General features: G+C 51.3%; 1 protein-coding gene across 2 annotated transcripts; it reads left to right on the forward strand.

Moving 5' to 3' along the window:
* The first annotated feature begins 791 nt into the window (after nucleotides 1–791).
* On the forward strand, nucleotides 792–14,117 carry R3HDML (R3H domain containing like). 2 transcript variants are annotated; one of them, XM_084646342.1, is made up of 6 exons: nucleotides 792–892; nucleotides 1,569–1,870; nucleotides 8,320–8,438; nucleotides 9,724–9,856; nucleotides 11,869–11,984; nucleotides 13,320–14,117. In XM_084646342.1, exons 2-6 carry the CDS (start codon nucleotides 1,610–1,612, stop codon nucleotides 13,450–13,452), a joined length of 762 nt encoding a protein of 253 aa, XP_084502468.1. In that variant the 5' UTR covers nucleotides 792–892; nucleotides 1,569–1,609; the 3' UTR covers nucleotides 13,453–14,117. The 2 variants fall into 2 exon arrangements, with proteins under 2 accessions (XP_084502468.1, XP_084502469.1); XM_084646343.1 differs by having other exon boundaries at nucleotides 1,572–1,870.
* Nucleotides 14,118–15,262: the final 1,145 nt, after the last annotated feature.

Genomic DNA, 15,262 nt, shown 5'->3' on the forward strand with positions numbered 1-15,262 from the left:
TCCCTTCCACCTGGGACACCGTGATTAGGCCATTATCACTGGCATGGATTCATTTCCATCCTACCTCAAATCTATAATACACTCTGATCAGTACCTAGGAAGCAGCTGGCTCTGAACACCAGGGTGGCCAGAGAACAGCCCAGGAAAAGTGCTCTCCAACATGGCCCTGTCACTCATAGGGAGAGGTGGTTTGCCAAGGTAGCAGATTGGGATGCCCATTTGCTCAATTCAAGATAGAGTGCTCAGGCTGGAACTCACGGTCTCTTCTGGGCACCCTTCCACAGGAGTGAGGACAGAATGCTGCGTTCTGCTCCATTTCACACCAGTTACGGGGAGCCCTCAGATTCCCAGAGAGCTGCCAACAGGGTCGACTCACCAGGGCAAAATACATGCCCCTCTACCCCTTTCAAAATTAAGGCAAATTTACTACCAAAGTCCTTTGGAGGGAGGTGAGGTCTCTGGAAATGTCTATTGTTAGATGTCTCACAAGCACAGTACAAGGGTCCCACATGCATATTGCAGCTAAAGAGAAGCCATGTTTGACTCTGATAAAATAGGCCCCAGGATATTAATTTTATACTGTTGGCTGCCTTACCGGGTTCATAATACACACCACTCACAACAAGCAGAGAACTCGGCAAAGCTGGGCTGTGTGTACACAGGGAAAAGGCCATAAATTGCCTAGCAGAGCACTTTTCAAACTGTAGGACATTCCCCGGAGGAAGAGTTAAGAAGTAGATTTTGCGTCAGATGCTATCAAAGGCTCCTAGAACTTGGCTAGGTTAAATCTCTCTGCCACATGTGCCTGAGCAGGTTGTTTGCAAAGGTCAAGCTCCCAGTCTGTTGCTGCAGCAGCGAACATTTCTCAGCTGTTCTTGGCTCAGTCCTCAAGGTATGTAGTCTGGGAAATGTCCTCTCAGCTTCTTTGGGGAATGTCTTTCACTGATGGTAGAAGGTGCATTGACTAAAAAAAAGAAAGAGATTTTTTTAAATCTTGGTTTTGAAGTGGTTGATTTTGCTTCCCCAAAGAAAAAAATTATTTAGACTCTCTCACTGATCCTTTTAGAACTTGCCGTTTGTTTCTTTGTCTGAGTAAGAGTTCAGGTTTTTTGAGGGATTTGCTCAACGTACCAAAAGCCTGTGAAATCAGAGGGGCTGGAACCTTAAGCTAGCGTAGCATCATGTAATTCATTAGCCTGGGTTTGTGAAAAGCGAAAAATTTGGGGAAGTTTTTTCACTCAAATTAAAAAAAAAAAAAAACAACTTTCTGCAGATTTCACAGCTGGTCCCAGGGAATTCGCTCTTATATATAAGCAGGAAATCCAGCTTATGAAAGAGACTTTCTTTTTAAATGTAGTTTGCTTGTGGAAAAGCATCTGTCAGTGTTTTATTTTTGTTTTGTTTTTCAACCTGGAAAAACTATTTCCATGATCTTTGGGGAGGTGGAATTTTCATGTGAAATGCAAAAGTAAACGGTGCCTCTATTGTCTCCTTTTTTAAATACACAATCAGAAAGAAGAAAATTTGCCTTATTTTTTCATTTCTTTTTGTTTTGTTTCATTTGACAGTAGACAGTTGCAAAAAAAAATAAACAAAACAACAACCTAAAATGACTTTATTGCACATGCACCTGTATTTCACTGGCTTGGTCGTCTGGATTATACCAAAATCGAGCTCTTTTGTGCTGCCCAATGCCACCGAGCTCCTGTACCCCTCCAGCCACACACAGGCTGGCTTGGTGTCTGGCCTCGGGGTGCCAAGGAGTCGCCGAAAGCGATACATCTCTCCGCGGGACATGAGTGCTCTTTTGGACTACCACAACCAAGTGCGGGCACAGGTATCTCCATCAGCTGCCAACATGGAGTATATGGTGAGTTTTTGCCATGCTTCCTGAAGGGAGAAGGAATGATCGTGGGGTCAAGGGCAGGTTTAATGCCTTAGCACCATCTGCTGAGGAAGTGGGTACAAAGCAAAAACTGCAGAGCTGCAGAATGGAGCCCGTTACACCAGCAGAGCGGATGCCATGCTCCGGCACTGGCAATGTATTGTTGTGATCTGTTATTTCTCAGCAACAAGCTGTGTGCTAGGCACTGCACAGCAGCGTGCAGAGTCACAGCCCCGGTTCCAATGCGCTTCCTACCCAAAGTCAAACCTGACACAAGCAAGGGTCATCAAGAGCCTCACCAGGTGTGGGGAGGGGAGAGGGTGCAGGGAAGTTAAACCCACCCTGGGTGCTATTAAGTTGGGCTTCTTTTGTTTTCTACGATTACTTCTTGTGAGACAGCAGAGTATCTAGGAGGGACCTGAATGAGGAAGGGGAAGGGGGATCTAAAGCTCTTTAGTGAGTACAGAGCTTGCCTGTCACATGTTACGCCCAGCCAGGCAGTGCCCGTCGGTTCAGTACAGTGTATGCCAGCATTAGCCCCCAGTACTAGCAGTGCCCTCTGGATCCGTTTGTTCATCGAAGCTCCAGCTCTTGGTATATTTCTCCCTCTGGTCTACACACAACGTTGCACCCATTTAACTAAGGGTGTGATGCTAAAGCGATGCAGCTCTGTGTGTAAACACTATGACATTGGCTTATATCAGTTCAGCTTATGTCTGTAAGGTAACAGGTACAAATCAAACCAACACAGGCCAGGTTCACACAGAGTTATGCCAGGTCAGCATCCTCCTTTTAGTTAAACCAATGCAACCTCTGTGTTAGACAAGCCCTAATTAGTCAGCTGTTTCCACCCCGCTGCAGACTGTGGGCACCTGGAAGGGGGCGGGGGGGCTAGACCTGCAGACAGGGAGGGGCCCACTTGGTATAGAGCTTATTTCATAAAGGAAAAAGTGAAGAGCTAAGGGAGGAATCCTTATGTGAGTGGCTGAGCGCTGCATCAGCCGGTACCATGCAGCCTGCAGGGCCCCGTGGAGACAGCCTTTCTGAACTCAGTGAGCTCTTTGTTCATAATAATTGTAGTAGCTGCTATTTGCTGTCAGCAGAGAAGATGTGAGAAGATGACAGGCTGCCACATCACATTGACTTCCCCAGCTAGCAGCTCTGAGTGCAGCGGTTGGGGCCGGGGAGGTGGTGAGTCCAATGAAGGTAACTAATATTTCACAGCATCTTCCGGGAAGCCCTGGCTTGCTTTCCTTATGCAATTCCTGGCACACTGATTGCTAACTCAGTAGCTAATGCTAACCGCTGAGTCTGTTGGTTTTGTGCCTTTTCTTTTCTTACTCATGTGTCCAAAAAAGGTCAGAGTAGAAACCTGCAGTAACTAAAAAGCATGAATAAAAAATAACCAGGGTTCTGATCCAAAGCCCATTGAAGTCTGTCCAGTGGGTGTCTGTCCACTGACTTCAGCGGGCTTTGGATTAGGCCCTTGAAGAGAAAAGTGCAGCTGTGTTTGCTTGAGAAACTCCAGCTGCTGACAGATACTCTGTAGGGAAAGCACCAAGCTCTAGGTTCCATTCAATGCTCTGGAGATGGGCACTGGGGATCTGCTGGAAAATCGTCAACAACAGACAGAAAAGAGACCTCCTATGGGCCTGATTCTGCAGAGCGCTGGCATCTTTAACCCTCTGAAGTCAGTGGGAGTCAGCACCTCCCATGACCAGGCCTGTGCTTGGTTCCACTCTAGAATCCTGGCAAAACCAAACGTCATCTGCTGCAAACCAGGAACTGACATACCCCCTAAAATGGAAAGAGAAGCCCTGTTTGTGTGCACCTAGGGAGATCTGCCCCAGGCCACTTCCACCAGTGCTGCCCAAACAACAACGCTATCTGCTGGGGTTATCTGCCCCATGTGGAAATGTACCATCCTTTCCCCGGGGGCCTGGCAAAGCAATTGTTGGTCATTTCTACTCCTGCTCGGCTTTGCTATTGTTAATGTTTGTTAAGTGCTGACAGCATGATTGGTGCTGTACATACACAGAAGAAGACCTGTCCTCAGCCTCCAGGGGCTTGCAGTCTAATTCACACACCATCCACACAGGTCTGACCCAGCAAGTGATGCCTGGAGATAACTAGAGGCCTAATTTGCAAAGGTGCTGAAGCACCTCCAGCTCCCACTGATATCAGCACTTCTGAGAATTAGGGCCCATTTTCTGAAGGTACAATAGGAGTCAGAGTTACAGAGATAAAAGGCACCTCACACCCAGCTCCAGAGCTAGAGCTTCCTGCTGTAGGTGTGTAACAGCATCCATCAGCTAAGTACCAGTATCACAACCACAGTCCCTTTGTTATTAACAGCTTAGAGCAGCTGTTTTCTTTGTCCTCACTCACCTTGAACTGCTTTGGAGACAAGCCCCAGTCATGTCTGGGAGAGAAAAGGAAAGGCACTGGTCTGATTTTGGAAGCTACTAGTTTAGGACAAGCATGTGTGAAGCACAGACTCCCACACAAGCAAGTTTGATCCAGTCTGAGAACCACACAAGCAGAACTATCGTGTATCCCTTATGTATCAACATCTAGAGGCCACCCATAATGCCCCTTTCTGTTGGAGCCAACTTATGTCCTTTACCCACTGGCACTGAGAGCTGACCCTTTGTGTGTCACCCACCTAGTGACACCCAGAATCAACCCACGGTATCCCCTACCCAGTGAAATCCAGAATTGGCCTATTGGGAATCTGTTGCCCAGTGGTGGCCAAAATTGGCTCACTCTGTAGCCTCTGCCCTGTGATCCTGATGGTGATTCTGAGATGTCTGAGGACAATGGGTGATATAGGAGCCTTCCTTCTGTTGTCTACCACAAGCTACAAGTTCAGTATTTCTTGTCACTCCCATCTTTTCTCCCTTTGGGGTTGGCTTCCTGCTTCCAGGCAGGAGGACCCATGTGCCCTAACTTGTAAGTCCCCTGCACTGGGTCCTGGATTTTCAGCTGTCCACACGTGTTATGGAGGCAATGACAGAAAATGAAGCTGGAACCACTGCTGCAGCCTGCATCGCAGAGCAGAGAGGAGAGCAGGGGTTCAGCTGTTAAAATCTCTGAGTCTCCGTTCAGTGCCCACCCAGCAAATGGCCATGCATGTCACTGCAATGGGGGAGGGGAGCTTTCATGGGCTTATTGCCTCTGAATTAGTGAAATGTTCGTAATGGTGTCAGAAACCAGCTGAATTTCCCCTGGTCCAAATTACAGGTGTGGGATGTATTGGGCGTGGCATGTCTCCCTGGTACTCTTAAAAGTTGGCTGGACAAGGCACTGGAAAACGGTCTATAGGGCAGAACCCATGAGAAAGACTGCATGAGCTATATACCAGCTAGCTGGAGTCTCTGGGTATGTCTACACTGCAGTGTAACCCCGAGTAAATACAACTTGAGGTAACAGACCCTGGGTTTGTTAACCAAGTTCTTGAGCATCTACACTAGAGGTCGGCAACATTTCAGAAGTGGTGTGCCAAGTCTTCATTTATTCACTTTAATTTAAGGTTTCGCATGCCAGTAATACATTTTAACATTTTTTAGAAGGTCTCTCTCTAAGTCTATATATTATATAAATAAACTATTGTCGTATGTAAAGTAAACAAGGTTTTTCAAAATGTTTAAGAAGCTTCATTTAAAACTAAATTAAAATGCTGATCTTACGCAGCCAGCCTGCTCAGCCTACTGCCGGCCTGGGGTTCCATTCACCTAGGCTGGCAGCGGGCTGAGTGGGGCCTGGGGCTGGGACCCCGGCTGGCAAGGGCCTGGCAGCCGGGACCCCAGACCGGCAGTGGGCTGAGCGGGGCCATCAGCCAGGACCCCAGACCAGCAGTGGGCTAAGCGGGGCAGTCAGCCGGGACCCCAGACAGGCAGTGGGCTGAGCGGCTCAGCCCGCTGCCACTCAGCTCGCTGCTGGTCTGGGATTCCATCCACCGGCTCCTGCCAGCCAAGGTCCCAGCTGCCGGCCCCACTCAGCCCGCTGCCAGTCCGGGATCCCGGCCCTGCCCACATAGAGTGGGTACCTATCGTCTCCCTGGTTCTAGCCCATTCTCTTCCTCTCTCTCTGCACTGAGATGAGGGTGGGAGTGCACTGAGTACAGGACTGGGGGTGAAGGAGCAGGCTGGGGGTGGGGTGTAGGGTCTGGCCAGGAGCTAGAATGAGGGAAGGGGCTCAGGGTTGGGGCAGGAGGTTTGGGTGTGGAGTGATTACCTGGACTGCTCCCATTTGGTGCGAGGGGTGCAGGTGGGAATGTGGGGTGGGGGTGTAGGAGCTCCCGTTTGGTGCTCAGGGTGGGGGTGGGAATGTGGGGGTGCAAGAGTTAGGGTATGGGGGGTGTGGGGGCTGTGGGTGTGTGGGGGGTGCAGGAGTCAGGGCATGGGGTGTGGGGGGGCTGGGTATGTGTGGGGGATGCTGGAGTCAGGGCTGCGGTCGTGGGGGGTGCAGGGGTCAGGGCAGGGGGCTGGGGTGTGTGGGGGCTGCAGGGATCAGGGCAGAAGGCTGGGTGTGTGTGAGGGGAGTGCGGGGGTCAGGGCAGAGGGCTGGGGGGGTGGGCTAGGGTTGTGGGGGTGCTCACAGAGCGGCTCACAGCAGGGGGCTGGAGGGGATATGCCCTGATTCCACCCCCACTCCCCAAGGCCCTGTCCCCACCTCCTCTCCGCCTCCTCCCCGAAGCAGTGAGCGCGCGCCGGCTCCGCTTCTCCCCCTCCCTCGCAAGGGCCATCAGCTGATGGGTGGTAGGGAGGGAGAGGAGGAGGGGCAGGAACCCAGCATGCTGCGGGAAGAGGCAGGGGAGGGGGAACTTGCCTGCCCTGCAGCAGCAGCCGGCAGAACCAAGCTTCTTCACCCTGCCCCCATTGGGGGGGGGGGCAGAGAAGAGCGGGGTGGGGCAGGCAGGATTTTTAATGACATGCTGTTGCCTGCCGAGGTCCCGGCTGCCAGCCCCGTTCAGCCCGCTGCCGGCCTGGGTTCAGCAGCAGGCTGAGCTGGGCCAGCGGCTGGGACCTGGCAGGCAGCAGCATGCCATTAAAAATCGGCTTGCGTGCCATCTTTGGCACCCTGCCATAGGTTGCTGACCCTTGATCTACACTCATTTGTAACTCCAGGTTAGGAACAGTTGAATTCTGGGTCCCAACCTGGGTCCAAGTCCAACCACCCATATCCCAGACTTCCAAGTGCTTCCCAAAATAAGGCCGTTCTAGCCCTTTGCTCATGGTGTAATGTGGGAAAACTTGACTGTCCAGAGGACAAAGAAAGTCAGCCAGCGGGATTGTGGAATATGATTGGCCGGCTTCCAACGCATGAGTCCAGTGCGCCTGCGTCTTCACTACAAAGCAATGGGAATTGAACCCGAGGTCCTGACTTGACTAATGCTCGGACCCTCCATGGGTGGGGGGTCCCAGGACCCTGATCTGAGACCTGGGTTAGTGAGATTTGTGTGTAGACAGAAGGGGGTTGGGCTTGAGCCTGAGTTTGAACCGTGGCCTTACACTGCAGTGTAGACACACCCTATGACTCTCTGACCAGCTGGTTTTTAGAAAACCTCCATCCTTTGGTTTTGCCCAAAGCTGAACATCAGGCAGGGTTTGTTGAAAAGTACCACAGACCAGGCCCATTATTTAGAAACACAGGTGAAATTCAGGGGCTTCAATCCCAAAGCTCAATCGGGGGAGGGGACCTGGACTCCTGACCCATGTGCCACAGAGCCCAGCAGAGCTAAAGGGTCACCAGACCTTCACATCAGGCCTGATGCAGACACTACTTAGGCTGTATTTCAGGCTCTCAGATAAGACGGGGTACCTGACACTTTGTGATGGATGCTAGGAAACATTTTCAATCTGTGAGGGTGATTAGGCCTTAGGAGAGACAATAAAGGAGGTGGCTGAAGCAGCAACGCCGGGAGAGATGGTGATGATAACAATATAAAGATAGTACCTTGCCTTTCTATAGTGACATCCATTTGAGGATCTCAAGGCAACTTCCAAACACCAGGGAGTTTAGTCTCACAGTTGCCCTGCTCAGCATCTCCAGACCCATTCAACAGATAAAGCAAGTGAGGCACAGAGCAGGAAGTGACTCACTCAGTGTCACCCGGTGTGTCAATGGCAGAGCAGAGGACAGAGGACAGGCCTCCTGATGCCTAGTCCTGGGCTTTAGCTGCAAGCCCACTGCTCCTCTCCGAATGAGTACAAACACGAGTAGGAATGATGTAGGGAAGTGCCCTGCATAATGCAGTAACCTAAGGGTCCTTTCCAGGCCAGCTTTCTTGGATTCTAAGGTGGTTCCCCTGTACACATGTCATGGTTAAATGGTTCTCTTTCATTTTTTCAGGGAATGAGTCACTCTTTCCTGCTCTGGGCCGTAGCCTAATGACATATGTTGTTGCACCATTTCTTTTTTCCCTCACTTAGGTGTGGGACAAGAGACTAGCCAAGTCTGCTGAAGCCTGGGCCGTACAGTGCATATGGGACCATGGGCCGCCACAGCTGATGAGATACATTGGTCAGAACCTCTCCATTCACTCTGGCAGGTAAGTGATCCACAGCCGTGCTCTGATCATGCATGTTGCATCAAATGAGGTCAAAGTCCTCATTCTCTGCAGACACAGGAGGAACTGGGGAGTCTCGTTAGAACCCTGCCTAGAACAAAATTTGATCTATTTCTATGGACATCATTATTAGCAGCTTTGTTATTTAGGACCCGGTTGTCACCCCTAATTCACACTCAGTAGCACCTTGCTCCACTGAGAGCTAAATGAAAGAAAGCAGCAGGGGGAGTGAGGTGTAGTTCCAAGGGAGCAAGGGACAAGCCCAGGACAGACAAAACGAGTCTGGGCCAGGTTCACTGTTGCTCTAAGGAGGTGCAGCTGAATCCATCGCACAGGCAGTGAGTCTCAGTCACAGCCTAGAGAAAACGCTCCACCTTTGTTTGGGGAGGAGTGTGACTTACCACAGAATGGAATCTGAAGGGCACGTTTCAGCTTGATCTGCAGACCTTGAGCCACTCAGCTGTCGGTAGCAGAAAGAGTCCATTAATATTCAGAGAAACCCACTGGACCAGAGCCATGTTCCTGTTGGTGTTAGTGAAGAGATTTGTATTTAGAGCCTTTGCAGGATGCAACTGGAGCAGGGGATGGGCCATGAAGGAGAAAAGCTCTGGTTCAAAAACAAAACACTTTGGGTAAATTAGTGAATGTGGCAAGAAATGGAGATGAAAGCATCCAGAGATAAATGAGTCGATGTGTGAGTTGGATCAGTTGAGAAGTTTTCTCCTTGCTGGTTAAAGTCCCCTTTTATTTTGCACTGACAACACGCAGGGGGGTTTAATGGGAGTAAGGAGTGATTTAATGCAGCCAGAGGGGGCCAGATTTTTAGAATCACTGTTGTATATGCCCCTGGCATGCACGAACACAGCTCACAATGCAGGAGAGCAAAATTATGCTGCCCCAGAGTCCTTAGCACCTGGAGAGACCCGGGGGAACTTGCACTTACATTTCAAACCCCTGTCCCTCTTGCTCTGTTCCCCGTTTCACTCACTATGAGCACAAAGGGGCCTCCTCCTCCTCCACTCTCTGATGTCACCTCCCAGCCCCTTGGGAACTCAGTTCCATTCTTGGTCCTTGAGGGAGCAAGGCGAGTACCTGCTCGCATGGCTCCAACACAGCTAAGGCAAAGCACCTCTCTAGCAAACATACATGAGTGCACCTGGGGGCAAGTCTCTGACAGGCCTGCCCTGTCAGGTCTCCTTGGGGTTTGCTTCCTTGGTCTGGGTAGTGTGGAGGAATAACAGGGGATAACATGTGTGATCTTCCACAGGTACCGGTCAGTTGTGGATCTTGTGAAATCTTGGTATTATGAGAAACAGCATTACTCCTTCCCCTACCCTCGTGAATGCAACCCCAGCTGCCCCTCCAAATGCAGTGGTTCTGTCTGCAGCCATTACACCCAGGTATGAAGCCAGAGTCATGTGAGGCAGGGTAGTGGTATTACTAAGTATGCTGACATGCCCAAACGAGGAGCTAGATGGTAATGTACCGGGATCAGATTGCTTTCTGTTGCACTGTGGGAGGTCTGGGCAATCCTCTTTTGTGTTGGCGGGATAGAATGCCCTGCAACTCTGTGTTTGTACGGCGCCTGACATAATGGGGTCCTGGCCCATGAGGAGGACTCCTAGCCGCTACAGTTTAGCAAAAAATCCCAGCAGACTTCCTGGGAAGCCAGTCCTTTTGACTGACCAAGGTTTGTGTTTTGTGGCAAAGGATAAGAGGCCTGAGGAAGGCAGGTTCAGGCATTGCTGAGCCTTCTGTAACACATCTGGATGGGGACTCAGTGAGCATCAGTGGTATTATCCTGCTGCTGCAGCTTCTTAGAGCAATGAGCCATATCACCTAAAGCAACCAGCAGAGTCCCTTGATCTGTCCCTTGCCAGGGCTGTCAGTCTGGCCCCCTTTGCTAGCGCTACATTCATTGCAAACAAGCACATTAAAAAACACACCGTCTAAACACCAGCTCTTTTCCTAGCAGCAGTGCCTGCATTTTCCACTGCTCCATCTGCCGGCCGGGGAGATGTTGTCTGTCGCAGCTGAGCTAGCTGGATGGAAGGAGGAGGACCAACTCCGGGAGGCTGTCTGGTTTAAATCATAAAGACAAGGCCAAAGGAAGGCAGGAGTTAGCATTCCTGACAGGCTGCCTGCCCTCAGCAGTATTGTCCTGGGATACCTTGCAGAGCATTTGCCAGCATGAGAGGCAGCTATTCACAGCGTTGTACGCCCAGCGCTGCTGCCCTGTAACACACACATTGCTTTGAGGTGGATCAGTTTGTTTACATCAAAGAGCTGTGGCTGTATCTGCAGAGAGGTTTCTCGCCACGTTCTGGAGCACAGACAGGAGATTTTGGCCAATGGGCTGGAATGCTCCTTTTTTATTTGGCCTCAGCTTCCCCTCTTTACACCAGTAGCCTCTCGAAGTCTCCAAAACGGGGGAGAGGGAAGCCCCTTCCTGCCTTGCTGATCATGAATCAGCTCCTTCACAACACAGCAGCTATTTAGTGTGCAGAAATGTCTGGCTGCTCATGAAATACGGCTCCCTCATCCCCAGAGCACATCCAGGAGGAGCGCCGCCAGCACAAGGTGGAAAATGTTCCTTTACTTCTATGGTTTGTGGCAAAGCATTTCTACCCTTTAATTAACAGTGCGCCGTATGGCTTACTGCTCTTCTCAGTCTGCTTGGCTCCTGGCAATCCCCAGGCCAGTGTTTCCATGGGTGTCTGCCACTTACACAGACTTTTCATCCCCTTTCCTCCTGACTTGTCTGAGAGCTTGAATATGGCTCAGTCCCCGTGCAGCTGTTGTTATTGTTGACACTTAAGCACCGTCTGTATAGTGGCTTTAGGGAATCTGGGAGTGAACTCGAAAAATAACAACTGCTTTTTATGAAGAGTTCAATTCAATGACCTGAGCAAGTTGGATGGTTTTCCTAGTTCTGATCAGTGTGTGAAGACGTCCATGCACAAGGCTCTCCCAATGGGATATGTATTCAAAAGGGCTGAGGCTGTACCCCTTTTTTGTGGGTACAATCCTGCAGTGCGGGCATTGCCAAGTCCTTGCTCTTCTGTTTGATGTGTACCTATAATTAGGGAAGCAAATACTCAGATTTGAGCAGCTCATTTCAACCTAAAGTGTGACAAGGCAGGTATCAATATTGCAGGCCTGAATTGTGCCCACAGAAAGGAAGTCATTTGGCCGGAAAACTGGCCTTACAATCGGTCAGCAAAGCACAAGGCAGACGCAGCAGTAGGCATCCACCAAGACAATCAAGTGGGGGTGTTTTTATTCTCTGTAGAATAAACAGAGGTCCATTTGCCTCTGCTTGGCAGGCTCCATGGTTCTCCACCTCTGATGCTTCTGCTTTGGTGTAGGCCGCACAATCCTGATAGCTTCTGTTTGACTGTCTCTGATGCAGATGGTGTGGGCCTCCTCCAACAAAATTGGCTGTGCCATCAACACCTGCACCAACATGAACGTGTGGGGCACCACGTGGCGGCAGGCGGTGTATTTAGTGTGCAACTATGCCATCAAGTAAGTGAGCTAAGGAAAGGTTCTCCCTGACCCCAGGCAACTTCAGAGAGAGGATGGGAGCTGGGGGTTAGTGAGCGCTGCCTCCCCTCTCCCAACACACCTGCCTGATTTTGCCGTTCACATAACGAGCTTGCCCTGTGGATCAGGTTCCATCTCAGCCTGCTCTTGGTTTGCCTGAGGGACCCCTGCAGGAGGGGAGGCAAAATGGGAGCTGGGAATTCTCTCAGCCTTACCGGTGTGCTCACAAATACAGTGCCCCACCGTGTGTTGAACATCCTGGCTCGGCAGCAAATGAGTTGCCCCAGCCCAGCCAGGAGATAGCGTAACCCACACCCTTATTGCTCTCAGCCTTTGCTCAGTCTGGGCTCTCCTCTGGTGCCTGGATTAGCCCTAGAGAGTGTTTTCTTTTGCCTCAAAGGCGCTTAGGAAATACATGCATACAGAGTCCCCCTGGGGAAAGCCAGAGCTGCAAGCACTGACCATGATGCAAAACATTCTTGCTAATCAGCCTCAGGTAACTTTTTCCCTATGCAGCTGTGACTCCCTGGGCACCAGCGGGGCTGGACATGAGCCATCCTACACTGGTATGCTGCTGGGACAGTGGAGGTACCTTAGTAATTTGAGCGTGAGTTAGACTCAGTGTGTGTCCAGCTTCACCTTAGCCCAGTGATCCAGAGTTGAAACTCCTTCACCCCCCCATGTCAGTAAACAGATGCACACTCACACTGTTGCATGCACGCACGTGCAAACAGACACAGAGACACACTGACCAGATTGCACGTGCACAGGGCATTGTGATGCTTGTTTAGGACTCTATTACAGCGAGAGCCAAGACAGTGCAACATTCTGGCTTTATTCCTTCCTCCATGTGTATTGTCCTCTCCCATCAAGCACTCCCTGAAAATGGAGTTACCCTCCAGACAAACGTTCGATCAGACTGTAGCGCCCCCAACTGGGAAGTTATCTATCATAACAAGTGCTATTTGCAGTCACTTGTTTTATCACATGCATCGCCAGCTGAACAGACTTCCTGGCTGCTCACTGGGGATACAGAGCCCAGGATTCTTCTGCTTCAAAAGTACAGACCTCTCCCATTTTGAGGTAAAGAATCTCCCTGGGCTGCAATGGTATTACAGTTCATCGCACCTGTAGTCTACAGCACTAGAGGGCAACATGGTCAGACACTGTTGAACAGATGTGACTTTATCCAGTAGGGGGCAGTGTGGCCTGTGTGCACACATGCACGCACACACACACACACACACACGTTCTCTGAGCACAAACAAGCACAATCCAGAGAGTGCTGCGGCTCCCATGCCATGCCTTCCTTTCCAGGGGCAACTGGATAGGAGAAGCTCCTTACAAGGTGGGGAGACCGTGCTCGGCCTGCCCACCCAGTTACGGTGGCGTCTGCAGCAACAACATGTGCTTCACAGGACTCAAATCCAACAAAGTGAGCTGGTTCTGAGGCTCCGCGAGCTCTTCCCGGCGGCTGGAGAAGCGGAGCTGCAGCTGGCGACAGAAGAGCGTGGGAAATGCCGTGTACAATGTTGTGTAAACTAGGAGAATTATTTATAACGGTGACATTCCAGGCTGCTTCCCCTGAACCCCTCAGCTGCATTTAGGAAGCTTTAGTCAGTAACGGCTCTGAAGAGCTGGCAGTGTCTTTCCCTATGGTTATTCTATTCTATCCCGGCTGTAGCCCATTCCCCTAATGCTGTGTAGGGAATGGCTGAGCTGTCACTTTGTCTCTGTGCTACACAGCTCCCGAGGGAGCGCGTGGGGTGGTGTTCCTCTGAGGGCAGTAGGTGCGGGTAGGTTCCCAGGGTAGCAGTGGTAGTGGGATGTCTGTCCTTTTCCCAGCTCTGTGGCGCCCCCTCCCCCCAGCTCACGAGTAAGGCAGATGATTGTTGTAAATAATGCTCAGGCTTTCCTCTGAGCGTCCCCCATCACTGAGGGTCCAGGGAAGAGCTGGGACTCGGGGCTGAGCAAGCAGTGGGGAGGACACTGCGCACCCACGGCCTCCCTTGTCAGTGGCTCCACATTCATTCCCCCCGCCAACAATCAGCCTCTTTGTCAGAACTTTACAATAAAAGTCTTGGGCCCGTCACCAGAAAACGAGCCCTTGCAACACAGAGCAAACCCCCTAGGCTTCGTTGTCCTCTTTGGAGCGAGATGCCATTTATCGTAGCCCAGATGGTGCTGGCAGCCCTGGCAGAGATACAGCTGTTCTTCCATGAGGGGAGGGCTGGGGGGGCCAGGGGCAGAGTATCTCCAGCCACACACATGCGGGGAAGCAAGCCACAAACCTGCAGCTGGGGCATTTCCTTTTGCTAACCCCCACCAGCCCTATTGCCAAAGGTGGCTGTTGCAGCTCCCATGTGGAAATGCTTGCGTAATTTGCTCCACCTTGTGGGGGAAGGAGGGTATTGCAGTGAGGTCAAATCACCCCTGAGTCAAAAGTGAGATTCTTTCCTGAAGTCTCTCATTGGGCTACTACAGCTAGATGGGGGAGAGGATAAGGGGCTGCTTTGCTGGGAAGAGAGCCCAGGAAGTCCACACAGAGTAGGCATAGTTTCTTGCTGGCTGGCATACCCCCCTCTGCCCTGCCCATGAATTTATCTGACCCAATGGCCCAAATGCGTGAAATTGGCCAATTTGCCCATTTGGTTGGGTCAGGGAGGCATAGGCACCAACGCTGTGGGTTCTCCGGGGCTGGAGCACCCACGGGGAAAAAATTAGTGGGTGCTCTGCACCCACTGACATCCAAGCTCCTTTTACCCCTGTCCCACCTCCTCCTCCTCCTCCTCCTCCCCCTCCCCTGAGCACACCATGTCCCCTGCTCCTCCGCCTACCACCCAGCATTTCCTGCCTCGCCGCCACCAAACATCTGTTTGGCAGCGTTAGCATGCTCCGGGAGGGAGGAGGAGGAGCAGAAACGTGGCACACTCGGGGAAGAGGTGGGACTGGGGCGCAGATTTGGGGAAGGAATTGGAATGGAGTGGGGGTGGGAAGGGGCGGAGCCTCATGGAAGGGGTGGAGTGGGGGGCGGGAGCAGGGGGGGGTCAAGCACCCATGGGAAAGAGGGGAAGTCGGCACCTAGGGAGGTATCCTTGGTCTTCAGGTGGGACTCAAGCACAGCAGCAGGGGGTGCTGGGAGGGGCTGCAAGCACTTTGGGGGACAGGATTGGAATTCAAAACGACCTTGACAAATCGGAGCATTGGTCTGAAATCAACAAGATGAAATTTAATAAAGACAAGTGCAAAGTGCTGCAATT

Source organism: Lepidochelys olivacea, assembly GCF_965140295.1.
Source record: "Lepidochelys olivacea isolate rLepOli2 genome assembly, chromosome: 13".
NCBI classification, from domain to species: Eukaryota; Metazoa; Chordata; order Testudines; family Cheloniidae; genus Lepidochelys; species Lepidochelys olivacea.